We start from the raw sequence: 14,521 nt of genomic DNA, 5'->3' as shown, positions 1-14,521 counted from the left end.
GAAGGACCTGCCATGACGTCACGGTCATGTGACCGCGATGTCATCACAGGTACTGCGCGCCTGCGCGAGAAGGACCTGCCATGACGTCACAGTCATGTGACCGCGACGCGACGTCATCACAGGTCCTGCGCTCATAGTCATACCAACCCTGGGACCGGACCTGGGACCGCGTGCACCGTACACAGGAGCCAGGACTAAGGTGAGTATATGTTTATTTTTTATTTTATGTCACTGGCCAATATACTACATTACTGGGCAATATACTACGTGGCTGACCAATATACTACATACTACATGGCTGTGCAATATACTATGTGGCTGGGCAATATACTACATTGCTGGGCAATAAACTACGTGGCTGGGCAATATACTACGTGGCTGGGCAATATACTACGTAACTGGGCAATATACTATGTGGCTGACCAATATACTACATACTACGTGGCTGTGCAATATACTACGTGGCTGGGCAATATACTACGTTGCTGGGCAATATACTACGTGGCTGGGCAATATACTACGTAACTGGGCAATATACTACGTAACTGGGCAATATACTACGTAGCTGACCAATATACTGCATACTACGTGGCTGTGCAATATACTACGTGGCTGGGCAATATACTACGTTGCTAGGCAACATATTATGTGGCTGGGCAATATACTACGTAACTGGGCAATATACTATGGCTGACCAATATACTACATACTACGTGGCTGTGCAATATACTACGTGGCTGGGCAATATACTACGTTGCTGGGCAATATACTACGTGGCTGGGCAATATACTACGTAACTGGGCAATATACTACGTAACTGGGCAATATACTACATACTACGTGGCTATGCAATATACTATGTCGATGGGCAATATACTACGTCACTGGGCAATATACTACGTGGCTGGGCAATATACTACGTAGCTGGGCAATATACTACGTAACTGGGCAATATACTTGCAAGGGCTCACAGTCTGCAGGGGATGGGTGAGGATACACAGGAGTGGGTAGAGCTGGTTGTGTGGTGGTTCAGTAGGTTGAGGATCACTGCAGGCTGTAGGCTTGTCGGAAGAGGTGAGTCTTCAGGTTCTATTTGAAGGTTTGTATGGTAGGCGAGAGTCTGATGTCTTGGGGTAGAGAGTTCCAGAGTATGGGGGAAGCACAGGAGAAGTCTTGGATGCGGTTGTGGGAAGAAGAGATAAGAGGGGAGTAGAGAAGGAGATCTTGTGAGGATCGAAGGTTGCGTGTAGGTAAGTACTGGGAGACCATGTCACAGATGTATGAAGGAGACTGGTTGTGGATGGCTTGTATGTCATAGTAAGGGTTTTGAACTGGAGTCTCTGGATGATAGGAAGCCAGTGAAGGGCTTGGCATAGGGGAGAGGCTCGGGAATAGCGAGGAGACAGGTAGATTAGTCGGGCAGCAGAGTGTTGGATGGATTGTAGCGGTGCCAGAGTAAGAGAGGGGAAGCCAGAGATTAGGAGGTTGCATAACACATGCACTAGTGTTTTTGTGGTCAAGGAATGTGCGGATCTGGGAAATATCTTTGAGTTCGAGATGGCAGGAGGCAAGGGCTTGGATATGTGGCTTGAAAGAGAGGGCAGAGTCAAGAATCACCCCGAGGCACCGAGCATGCGGGACTGGGGAAAGTGAGCAGCCATTGACATTGAGTGAGATGGGGGAAAGAGGATGAATTCTGTTTTGTCCATGTTCAGTTCTAGAAAGCGAGCAGAAAAGAAGGCCGAGATAGCAGACAGACAGTGTAGGATTTTGGCGAGTAAGGAGGTGAGGTCAGGTTCGGATAGGTAGATCTGCGTGTCATCGGCGTAGAAATGATACTGCAAACCGTGAGGTTCTATGAGCTGTCCCAGGCCAAAGGTGTAGATGAAGAAGAGTAGCGGTCCAAGAACTAAGCCTTGATGAACACCGACAGACAAGGGGCAAGGTGAGGAGGTGGTGTGGGAAAGGGAGACACTGAATGTTCGGTCTGTTAGATATGTTGAGATCCAGGATAGGGCCAATTCTGTGATACCAAGAGATGAGAGAATCTGTAGCAGGAGGGAGTGGTCGACAGTGTCAAAGACAGAAGACAGGTCCGGGAGAAGAAGGACAGAGTAGTGTCACTTGCACTTGGCGGTTAGTAGGTCATTGGCGACTTTAGTTAGAGCAGTTTCAGTTGAGTGATGGGGTTGGATTGTAACCGGTCAAAGAGGGAGCAGGAGGAGAGGTGGGAGGACAGTTCAAGATGGACATGCTGTTCCAGTAGTTTTGAGGCATAAGGGAGAAGAGATATTGGGCAATAGCTAGACACATAGGATGGGTCAAGAGAGGGCTTTTTGAGGATTGGTGTGATCTTGGCATGTTTGAAGGATGAGGAGAAGACACCAATTGTGAGTGAGAGGTTCAAGAGGTGTATTAGGGTTGGGATGAAGGCTGTTGCGAGGTTAGGGATGAGGTAGGATGGGAGCGGATCAAGCATGCAAGTGGTGGAGTGTGATTTTGACAGGAGGGTGGAGAGCGGATCTTCTGTCATGGTGGAGAAGATGATTTTTGGAGGAACAGGGTTGAGCAGCTAAGAGAGGCATTGGGCACTGTTTACAGAAAGAAGCAAAGTCTTCAGCAGAAATGAAAGGGGAGCGAGGAGGTGCTGGGGGATGGAGTAGTGAATTGAAAGTGTTGAAAAGCTGTTTAGGGTTGTGAGACAGGGAGGATATTAGAGATGAGAAGTAAGTTTGTTTTGCGGCAGTGAGCGTGGACTTGGAGCTGGCGAGGGATTGCTTGTATGTGATGAAGTGCTCGGCAGAATGGGATCTCTTCCATCTCTGCTCAGCGACCCTGGAAGCCTGTCTCAGTTCTTTGGTCAGGCTGGTCAGCCAGGGCTGCCTGTTGATTGTACAAGTTTTGCTATGCATGAGTAGGGGGGCCGAATCGAGTGTCGCTGTTACTGTGGTGTTATAAAAAGTGGCAGCAGCATCTGTGTCATGAAGGGAAGCTATGTCTGTAAGAGGGAGAAGGGACTGAGAGAGTGATTGTAAATTGAGGTGTTTGAGATTTCTGCAAGGGTGAGTGAGTTGTGGAGTGGGGGTTGCTCACTAGGAGAAGAGAGGGAAGAGAATGTCAATAGGTTGTGGTCAGACATGGGGAGGGGGTGAGTTAGTGAGATTAGTAAGGGAACAGAAGCAGGTAAAGATAAGGTCTAGTGTGTGACCATCTTTGTGAGTGGCCGCAGAAGACCATTGAGTGAGGCCGAAGGAGGCAGTGAGCGATAAAAGTTTAGATGCAATTGAGGTGGAAGTGTCAATGGGGATATTGAGGTCACCCATGATGATAGTGGGGATGTCAGCAGAGAGGAAATGAAGTAGCCAGGTGGTGAAGTGGTCAAGAAAGGTGGAGATGGCTAGTTCTGGGGGTGGTAGATGACAGCCAGCTGGAGGTTGGATGGGGAATAGATGCGGACAGAGTGCAACTCAAATGAGTGAAGAGTAGCGGAGGGTGGTAGCGGGATTGGAGTAAAGGAGCAGGTGTTGGACAAGAGCAAGCCAACTCCTCCACCACATTTGGTGCAGGGGCAAGGGGTGTGAGAGAGGTGGAATCCACCATAGGAAAGTGCAGCTGGAGAGGCTGAGTCAGAGGGGGTGTGCCAGGTTTCAGTGATGCCGAGGAAGGAGAGTTTGTTGGTGAAGAGGTCATGGATAAATGGCAGTTTGTTGCAGACGGAGCGTGCGTTCCATAGTGCTCCAGGTAGAGGGACCAGGGGAGTGAGGGCTGGATGAATGGGTATGAGGTTATCATGGTTGGGAAAACATGTAGAGGATCGTGGCAGGGGGTTAGAAATGAGTGTGGGGATGTGTTGAAGAGGGCCAAGATTTGGGGATACATCACCAGCGATGAGGAGTAGCAGAGAGAGCTTTTAGAAGGTGGGAGCAGGATAGGACATGATGCGGCAGTGTGTGTCTGGAGAAAAAGGATTGTATGTGGAGGAACAGCTGTGAGGAGGAGGTGAGATGGCTGGGGAGGATGGAGGGTGAAATTACTAGTTCCTTACTAGGTGGGGGAATTACAGGAGGTAGGGAAAACTAGAATAGTATAGGTGTGAAAGTGAAAAACAGAAACATTGTAGTGGTTTTCTATTCCATTACCTTACAGTCAATTCCAGTCCAATTAAAGTCTAATTCAAAGTATTGTAATTAGAAATCTGTAATTTGAAAGATAGAATTTGAAAGATACATGGATCAGACTAAAGTCTGGGTCCGACTCCTGGGTCAGAATATATCTGGGATTAACACTGCTCAGCTGTGAGAGAATGTGGGTGTGTGGGGCCAGAACACATGTTCACATTTAAACAAAGGCCATAAAAAGGGGGGAGGGGTTACACTGACCACTCAGATATGCCTGCAAGCACCAGAGCAGTGAAATACATAGTGGATACAGAGTGATGGGTAAGCACAGCATACCATAGAAAAGCAATGCAATATACAGAGACACTCAGGAACCAGGGAGAGCTGGGAAAAGTCAGTGCATACCATAGAAAATCAATGCAATATACAGAAACATTCAGGAATCAGGGAGAGCTGGGGAAAGTCAGTGCATACCATAGAAAATCAATGCAGTATACAGAGACATTCAGGAACCAGGGAGAGCTGGGGAAAGTCAGTGCATACCTGTGTGAAGAACAGAACAGCTCGATTAGATGGTACAGATGACTATGATGATAATATTGTAGCAGTGATGAGTGGCCGAATGCATTCTAGAATTCAAGTCTAATTCAAAGTATTGCAATTAGAAATTTGTAATTTGAAAGATGGAAATTGAAAGATACATGGATCAGACTAAAGTCTGGTGTCAGTGTGCAGGCAATACAGTGACTCACCAGTGACATTACAGACAGCAACTCTATATACTATATAGTGTATAGTGTACAGGCAACACACTGACTCACTAATGATGTCTCTAGTTGAAGTCCTTTATCTTTTCTTCATTCAGTGCAGACTCCCATCACTACTTCCAGCCAGGACTCATCTCTACAGAATATAACCATTATCTAGAGCACCGTTTCCAAAGCACATTCCTCAATTTTTCCCCAACTTCTACACACCAGATGAAGAAAAAAAAGTGACAGTGCCACCCTGCACAATAACAGTATCCCCCAATGAAAACAGTATTCTGAAAAATAGAATACATCACAACCGTAATAATATCCCTTAATTAGCCCCTATAGTAATAATATTCTCCATCTTGGCCCCTTATGTCTCATTCCTGGCTATATATGTTCTCCCATCCTGCTCCATATTATCTCCCATCCGGCCTCATATGTCTCCATCCTGACCCCATGTGTTTCAAACCTGACTAATATAATCCATGTAGTAAATGAGAGAAGAAAAAAAAAGCTAACCTCTGAACGTCCTGATCTACAAAGGATCGAGTATACCTATATATCTCTATGTGAAGTACAGCATACAGTGCCGTTCACACCCATCTTTCTCTTGAAGTGCTTGACTAATATAATCTCTCTTCCTGTCCAATGCCTCTCCATCCTGCCCCATATGTTCTCCCATCCTGCCCCATATGGTGTCTCCATCCTGTCCCATGTGTCTCCATCCTGTCCCCATATTGCGGCTTTAAAAAAAAAGGAAAAAAACATTTTCTACTTAGCTGGTCGTGGTCTAGTGGTGTCCTCTTCCTCATCCATTTGAGGTATGGACTTGTGATTGGCTAGCGGCTGTTAATTATTCTCCTCGGACGCATGTTCTGTTGTTAAACCGGCAGGATCCTGCCTCTGCCCCTGAAGCACAGCTTTAGTGACGAGTGGTAACAGGATAGACATTACCACCGGTCACTGAAGCTGCGGTTCCACGGGCAGCTCATTGTGAGCAGCCCAATAAACTGCAATGACCTCGATGATTCTCACAGTGCTAGTGGCTGCAGATCATCTGGCCTCTCACTGTAAACTGTCCATGGGAACCGCAGCTTCCGTGACCGGCGGTAACCTCTTTGAAGCTTCAGCTCGTCACTGAAGCTGCACTCTGAGGAACTCAGTATCTCCTGGATTTCAGTCTGAAGAGTCGTCGCATGATGACACCATTAAGTTTGAAAACCAAATGTTGTAGAGATGGATTACAGTCTTGAAAAGTATGGATTATCTTCTCTTCGGACAGATGTTACAAGAAAAAAGCAAGAAAAAATGCTGAAAAAATGCACTTCTGAGGAGGAAAGAGGGAAAGAAAAACCAACAAACCACTTAAGGTACCGTCACATTAAGCGACGCTGCAGCGATCTAGACAACGATGCCGATCGCTGCAGCGTCGCTGTTTGGTCGCTGGAGAGCTGTCACACAGACAGCTCTCCAGCGACCAACGATCCCGAAGTCCCCGGGTAACCAGGGTAAACATCGGGTTACTAAGCGCAGGGCCGCGCTTTGTAACCCGATGTTTACCCTGGTTACCATTGTAAAAGTAAGAAAAAAACACGACATACTTACATTCCTGTCGCGTCCCTCGCCTTCAGCTTCCCTGCACTGTGTAAGCGCTGGCCGGAAAGCAGAGCGGTGACGTCACCGCTGTGCTCTGCTTTACGGCCGGCCGGCGCTGACACTGGGGGACGCAGGGAAGCTGACGGCGAGGGACGTGACAGGAATGTAAGTATGTAGTGTTTTTTTTTTACTTAACAATGGTAACCAGGGTAAACATCGGGTTACTAAGCACGGCCCTGCCACACACACCGATCCAGCGATGTCAGCGGGTGATCCAGCGACGAAATAAGGTGCTGGCCTTCTAGCTCCGACCAACAATGTCACAGCAGGATCCTGATCGCTGCTGCGTGTCAAACACAATGATATCGCTATCCAGGATGCTGCAACGTCACAGATCGCTATCGTTATCGTTGTTAAATTGTTCAGTGTGAAGGTGCCTTTACACTAAATGCGGTAGATATCTTGAATGTGTACAACTTTGTTACAACTCAATTAGTGTGCTGGTACCACGTCCAGACATCCTAATCAGGTGCCGTATTTTGAGACAGCTGATAAAACAAACGGACAGGTGAGGAATATGGTTGTTTAATTTTTTTGGTCTTTTACAGGGGACATTGGCTTCAATGGAGTTTAGGCATAAAGGTGAGTTTAACTTTGCTTTTTATTTTTTTATAAATGTGTAAAACAGGGTGTTGAGTTTCATTTCAAATAACGGATTTTATTGTTGTTATGTCTTTTTTACAATATGACTATGGGGTTAGTAATGGGGGTGTCTAATAGATGCCTCTCCATTACTATATTAATATAAACCCACAGCTATCTGTTTAGCCTTTGTGGTTTGAATTTATCTCCCTTAAATTAACCAGTAAAGGCTTAGCAAACAGCTGTGAGATGTTAATAGCCTGGGAACCTTTTGGGATATTGTTCCTTTTCTCAGATAATTAACATCAGCCCCCCAGCCGTGGGCTTTTCCGCTGCGGTTTATGAAAACTATGTAAGAGCCCACGCCATTTTTTTAAATTTAATTGTTAATTTTTCACAGGATGTACACAGTGGGTGCTGAATACAACTCCCTTCATTGTCGCCTGGTCACGCTAATCTCAAGGAGACCAGGTGACAATGATAAGAGCTGTCTCCTGGCAACATTGCGAACTATACTGCTTTTCCCTGGTGCCGGTACGTGTTTCACGGGCACACAGACGGCACACAGATGTGATACATGGACACACAGACAGTAAGCAGATACATGGATGTCACATATGTACATACTGATGGCACACGGACCATGGCTCTCACCAATACTGTTTTTTATTATACAGGAATCACCAGAATGTTTGAAGGAGGCCTTAGACACACTAATGCCACAAATGATTGTTCCATTTAGGTACCTGTTAACAAATCTTGAGGGGCAGTCTTAAATTGTATTGGTGCTTCCAACAGAAATGTAAAGATTCCACCTATTTACATCAAAATAACATTAAATATTTGTTGCATAAGATGGCTTAGAAGTAGTTGTAGGGGTGCTTCGGTTTATACCAAACCTTCTATGGCTTTGGTGGTTTAAGGTGATTAATGACTTAATACTGATATCCATTACATATAGTGGGTATTTTGAGGTTTCTTTGGTGCCTGAATATTAAATAACGTTGCAATAATGTTTAAATTGGTGAACGGGTTAATATAGGCGGAATAGGAAAGTGAAAGGGCCTAATTCATCATTTTCCACTTGTTGATGTCACTTTTCTTTTATCTTGTGGAATTTGCTGATATTTTGGCACCAAATATTTCAAAATGGTGAACGTAGTGCAAGAATTTGGCCCAATATCAATAATGGTCTTTATTTTTGTCTATAAATGATTTTTGTGAGTTTTTAGCACCAAAAGTCACAAATCCTTTAAAATGTTGCAAAAATGCGCCAAAATGAAAACACCTCTAGAAACCTTAATCCAGGAGGGGGCTTGAGTAAGATGCGCCAAAAAACTGCAATATTTGGTAAAAGTTGTATTTCATGAATCATAATTAAAAAAAGACAACAGACAACTTACAAAGTGGTGTAAAATGTATAGAGAAAAAGGCGCAAATACTAAAGCCACTAACAAGGTGCAAATTACTCTAGAAAAGTGGAGAAATAGCAATGATAAATTGGGGTCCTGACATTTGGATTCAGAACAAACAATCATTGTGTTTTGGCACAAAAAACGCAGCAAAACCTGATACCAGCATTTTTGCTTAAGATTTTCCATGGTATTTCACCACCCATTCATGTCAATGGGTGAAAAACGCTGAAAAAACGCTGTAAAAAAACATGAAAGAAGTGACATGCTTCATTGTGCAAAAAACCATGCAAAGCACAAAATATTGATGACAAAAAAACCAAGGTGTGTGCATGAGATTTCTGAAGTCTCATAGACTTGCTGGTACTGTAAAGCGTAGCTGAAAATTTTCATTAAAAACAAATTAAAAAACACTGAAAAAAAGACCTATTGTGGACAAACCCTTACTATGTATCTCACATTAATTATTTTTTTTTTACATAGAATCGCATGCGGGAAAGTCTGGCTCTTTTCAGGAGTATAATGGAGCTGCCCTGGTTTAGAAACACCCCCATCATTCTGTTCCTTAATAAGACTGATTTACTTGCTGAAAAAATCTGCTTCTCTGACTTGGGTTTATACTTCCCCAAGTTTAAAGGTTAGTAAGGTTACTTTAAAAACCAATATACATATGTCTTCCAAAATCCATTCAAATGTGTGAAAAAAATTGCAAATATTTCTGCAACACATCTGCCACATATGAGTAAACTTGTAATACTTGTAGGGTCCAATTGGCTTATATCTTATAGAACTGCTTAGGAGTATATAGGGGTTATCTCAGTATAATAAATAGTTAAAATTGCAAAGTGCTTGTAAAAACAAGCAATTTAGCAATTATTTACTTGTTATGGAACATCCGCTCCGTTCTCAAGAAAGGAGAGATTTTTAATTCAACAGTTTACTATTAATGCTTATTGCCTAGGTTACCAGCCACTTCTGCAGTCTATCATAGGTGGCCCAAACTCCTCGGCAAGAAGCACAATGCTTGCAGTCACTTTGCTTTAGAACAAGAGTGCACAACCTTTTTTGGTCCAAAGGTCACATTGTCATACTGAACAAATACTTGGGCCACACTAAAACATCATGCATACACATGGCTCTCTACAATAGATCATGCTTTTTTTTACATACCGCCTAGCATCTCAGAAGGCCTATAAAATAAAGTAGAGCGAGCCACAGACTCGGAAGGTCACCTGTCTAATTTACATGCTGCATTCAAACGGATTAAGAGACCGCATTCTCTTTAGGCCTCTTTCAGACATAAATGTGTCCAGTACGTATGGTGACAGTTTTCACAAGTACCGGAGACACTTACACATGTAGACCCATTTAAGTGAATGGGTCGGTGCATATGTCAGTGTGTTCCATGGAACTTGTGTCCATGGGCAAAACACGCTGACACATCCTTTTTTACCCACAGGACGGTCCGCAAAACGTCCTGCACACGTGCACACGAATGACACACAGGGATGTCATCGGTGTGACATGTCCCAGCACCTGAGAAGCAGCGGTACAGTAAGCACTGTTCCCCAGCACTGGGTGCTGAAGATGCCTCTCATCATTCTCCGCTGATATGCCAATGATTAGCGCAAGCAGGGGAGAATGATGAGAATTGTATTCAACTGATAACACTATTACTCCCATCAGCCTACACCTGCTGCCGCTAATACAAGTGACACCAGGCGGCGGCTGATAGGAGTATTCATCACCCACTGCCTGTGCTATAAATAAATAAAACATCCGGCATGGATTCCCCAGTATTTTCTATAACCAGCCAGGCAAAACTGACAGCTGGGGCTGCAACCCTCAGCTGCCAGCATTAGCAAGGCTGGTTATCAAGAATAGAGGGTTCCCCACGGTGGTTTTTAAAATTGTTTAAATAAATAATTAAAAAAATAGCATTGGGTCCCCCCCATTTTTGACAACCAGCCAAGGTAAAGCAGGCATATAAGTGCTGGTATTCTCAGGCTGGTAAAGTGCCATTGATATTGACCCCCACTGAGTCAAAAAATAGCAGTCCTCAGTCACCCCAGAAAAGGTACATCTATTAGGTGCACCAATTCTGATGCTTGGCCTGGCTCTTCCCACTTGCCCTCTAGCGGTGGCAAGTGGGGTAATATTTGTGGGGTTGATGTCACCTTTGTATTGTCTGGTGACATCAAGCCTACAGCTGAGTAATGGAAAGGTTCTATAAGAAGCCTATCCATTAGTAAGCCTATAGTTATATGGTAAATAAAGACAGCAAGTATAAAGTCCTTTATTAGAAATAAAAAAACACACTAACTAACTATCGCCTAATTCCACTGAATCCCACGTCTCCTGTAATAAAACAAAAATAAAAAACAACAATGTCCCTCACCTCTCTGACATTCTGTCCCATGCCTTAATCGATGTCTGGGAGATGAATAGTTTTCAACCTGGACATGCCAAGATGCGACCGTCCAGGCTGAGAACCACTGGTGAATGAGCTGCTGTGAGCGCAGCATCAGTGACTAGAGGTGAGTCACTGAGGCTGCATTCCCAGCCGGGCTCAACAGCAGTGATCTCAACACCATGGGAAAAAGTCACTGAGTTCATCGCAGTTCAGCTCAGTGAGTTCAAATCAGATCACCGTGAGAATTTCTCATGGTGATCTGTGGTGAAGTCACTAAGCTTGAACTGCAGTGACCTCATCACTGACTTTTTCCCACAATGCTGCGGTCACCACAGTTTTTTATTTATTTATTTATTTATAGCGCAGGAGATGGTGATGAATACTCCCATCAGATGCCGCCTGCTGTCACTGTTATCATTTGAATATAACTCTCATCATTCTCTCCTGCTCATACTGATCGCTGGCAGAGCAGGGGACAATAATGAGAGCCATCTTCAGCACCCGGCACTGGGGAACAGTGCTAACTGTACCGCTGCTTCCCTGGCGCCAGTACGTGTGGTACTAATGCGGCACATGTTTGCCACACTTGTGCCTCAAGTATTACACACACGGACACCAATATCTCCGGTACTGAAAACATCAGGACATGTGAAACCGGCCTTAGGAATGAGTCTTCCAGAGGTACACAGGGCCTCTTTAGCAGTTGCCAGTACCTGCTCCTCAGCTGCTTGCCAATGCTGTTCTGTGTGTAGCTGCCCACATATTGGCAGCCTGTTAGTCAAGCATTTTCTACCCATATGGTTGGGGGCCACGTGGAAAAGCATCACAGGCCGCATGTGCCCCCCTGCAGGTTGCGCACTTCTGCTTTAGACTTTGCAAGTACTGCTTTGAAGCTGGCTAGATCATTCGTTCCAGACAGTTTCAATGACCTTGCACTCCTCCCATGCGGCGTGGCAAGGCTTCCTCTGCAGTACTGGAAAGCACACACATCAAACCAATGGCTCAATCATGTCGCTGGCCTAGACTGTTAATGTTCAGCTATGCCAGATTGCAATAGAGTTTTGTATTAGTCTTCTCTATACATTGCATCTGAGACTGGATTTTACTACTCTCATGTCCTCCTCCCTATTTGATTAGTTTACTATGGAAATATGATGTCAGTTTTTGAAGGTATGCTCATATGGAGCTTAGCCATTGATTTTATCTGTTCAATTGGAAACTTTAGATTGGTTAATGGTATTTATTTAACAATCTACGTGGATTTAGTGTTGTTTTTCTGCTGATCTTATTGGATCATTTAGGGACATTTACCTTTAGAACTTTGGGAGTCACATATATCATTCAATTATTTGTAAAGTGTTCATAACTTCTTTTTCTTACCCAGGTCCTCGACAGGATGCCAAAGCTGCTAAAGAGTTCATTGGATCAGTGTATAAGGAAATCTTTGAGCGGACAGAAATCAAAGATAAATTGGAGAAACAGGAACGTGATAGAATCCTATATCCCCATGAAACTTGTGCCACAGACACTGAAAACATCCGTAATGTATTTAATGACATAAAGGATCATGTACTCCAGAAGTTCCTAAAAGACTTTGGCGTTGTATGACGAACACACTTGATTATCTACCCTTCTGAATGATCTGACTGATGCCACCAGACAATGACTGTTATCTACCAACCAAAACCAAAGTGGATGTGTTATTATGTCTAACTATGCATGTAATTTTATTACCAATATTTTGGCCCTTGATTTGCAAGGAGCGTATGAACTGTTTAGTGACATACGTGGAGTTGGTATAAATGTGCATTCTCCATGAAATGGCCCACATATGAACTTTCTTTTTAAATAAGGAAGCATGTTGCTAGCTAAGCAAACATTTAGTCATTTATTGCTTTCACAGTAGCACTTTCCTTGTCCAAGATAAGAGAAAAAAACCTACTGAACAACTACTTTACGTTTAAAATTTAGTCTTATGACACACATGCAATATTTATACCCAGGCAATGAAATGCCTCTGTTACAAGATAAACGCTTGCCAAGCCCATAAGGGAGTCCTGTAATTCTTTGGTTTCTGATGGATGTGTCTGCCAGCGGCACAGCCTTAGCAGACTGTGATTGCCCATCGCTTTTTCCTTGTTCTCTTCTCACCTTCCTGCATTCTCTGCAGCACATTTTTCCATGTTAGATCTCTTCTTCCGGTCAACCTTTGTGTGGGACAGAGAATACAACCCTGGGCATGTGCAGATGTCGACAAAAGTTAAATTCCCACAATGAGTTTTGGGTGAGCTCTTGACGCTTCATATTTTCGATGCACAAAAAATGCAGCGTCTTTATACAAAGTGGATGAGGTTTAAAAAATACGATGCCCCCTGTGCTTTTTTAATGTTGCGTAAACTGAACTGTAGTGAGTATTTGAAATCATCAACATGTCAATTGCTCTTGAGTGTATGCTGAGTTTTATGTGCAGATATTCCCCATATAATTGTACTAGATGTGGAAGCAAGCTCATAGCCCGGGTGAGACTTGTTTGCTCAATTAACTGTAGGCTGATAGCGTAAAAGAGGTATGTACAGTAAAATATGACCCATCAGATGGAGGTCACCTTGCCGAGGTTGATGGGCATACATGAATGCCACTTTATGCACTAAGAACCTTCATTTTTGTAAGTACATCTTACTGAGTAATAACACAGTTTAGATTCAATGTCTTCAGTGTTTGCATATATCTTGGCGTATATAGAGTGGTGCTGTGTTTTCTTTTTCTATATAATGCAGCTATCGCAGCTCAAACCTGTTCACAGTTCGGAGTGCTGGTCAGGTTTTTTCTCTATAGATAGAAAGATAGATAAATAGATAGAGACATACAGTACAGACCAAAAGTTTGGACACACCTTCTCATTTAAAGATTTTTCTGCATTTTCATGACTATGAAAATTGTAAATTAACACTGAAGGCATCAAAACTATGAATTAACACATGTGGAATTATATGCTTAACAAAAAAGTGTGAAACAACTGAAAATATGTGCTATATTCTAGGTTCTACAAAGAAGCCACCTTTTGCTTTGTCAAATAAAATTATTTTTGGCAAATTATCCTTGGGGCCTCGGATTAATCTACATTTTTACAATTTTCATAGTCATGAAAATACAGAAAAATCTTTAAATGAGAAGGTGCGTCCAAACTTTTGGTCTGTACTGTAGATAACAGACAGTTAGATATCTTGTAGTGCTTTCTATTAAGCCACATAAGTAAGTAATTACATGAAAAAAATGACGTGGGGTTTCCCATATTTTTTTAAACCAGCAAAAACAGCTGTGGTTTTGTGCAATTCACAGCTGACATCATCCCCAAGCCCCATTACCCCGATTGCCAACACCCAGAGACTGTAGGCTTGTATTTTTAGGCTCAGACAGGTCCAATAACCATGGACCTTGCCAGCCTGATAATATCAGCTCTCAGTTGTCTGCTTTACCTTTGCTGGTTAACAAAAAGGCGAGGGACTCCATGTGTTTTTTTTTTCAATTAAATATTTATTTATGTGGCTTAATAGAAATATCTACAATCTATCTATCTATCTACAG

At 43.4% G+C, this 14,521-nt stretch overlaps 1 protein-coding gene across 2 annotated transcripts in view; it reads left to right on the top strand.

Moving 5' to 3' along the window:
* GNA15 (G protein subunit alpha 15) overlaps window positions 1–13,615 on the top strand; it is a 106,661-nt gene extending 93,046 nt beyond the window's left edge. Inside the window, exons 6-7 of one of the 2 annotated variants that reach the window (XM_077270768.1) lie at window positions 9,007–9,160; window positions 12,321–13,608. In XM_077270768.1, coding sequence (XP_077126883.1) covers window positions 9,007–9,160; window positions 12,321–12,544 — 378 coding nt within the window. In that variant the 3' untranslated portion in view covers window positions 12,545–13,608. Of the gene's footprint in view, window positions 1–9,006; window positions 9,161–12,320 lie in introns of both variants that reach the window. The other variant, XM_077270776.1, reaches the window with a different exon arrangement.
* The last annotated feature ends 906 nt before the right edge of the window (window positions 13,616–14,521 follow it).

This window comes from Ranitomeya variabilis, chromosome 1 (assembly GCF_051348905.1).
Source record: "Ranitomeya variabilis isolate aRanVar5 chromosome 1, aRanVar5.hap1, whole genome shotgun sequence".
Taxonomy (NCBI): Eukaryota; Metazoa; Chordata; class Amphibia; order Anura; family Dendrobatidae; genus Ranitomeya; species Ranitomeya variabilis.
Note: the sequence above shows the minus strand (reverse complement) of the source record. Positions and strands in the feature narration are given on the sequence as shown.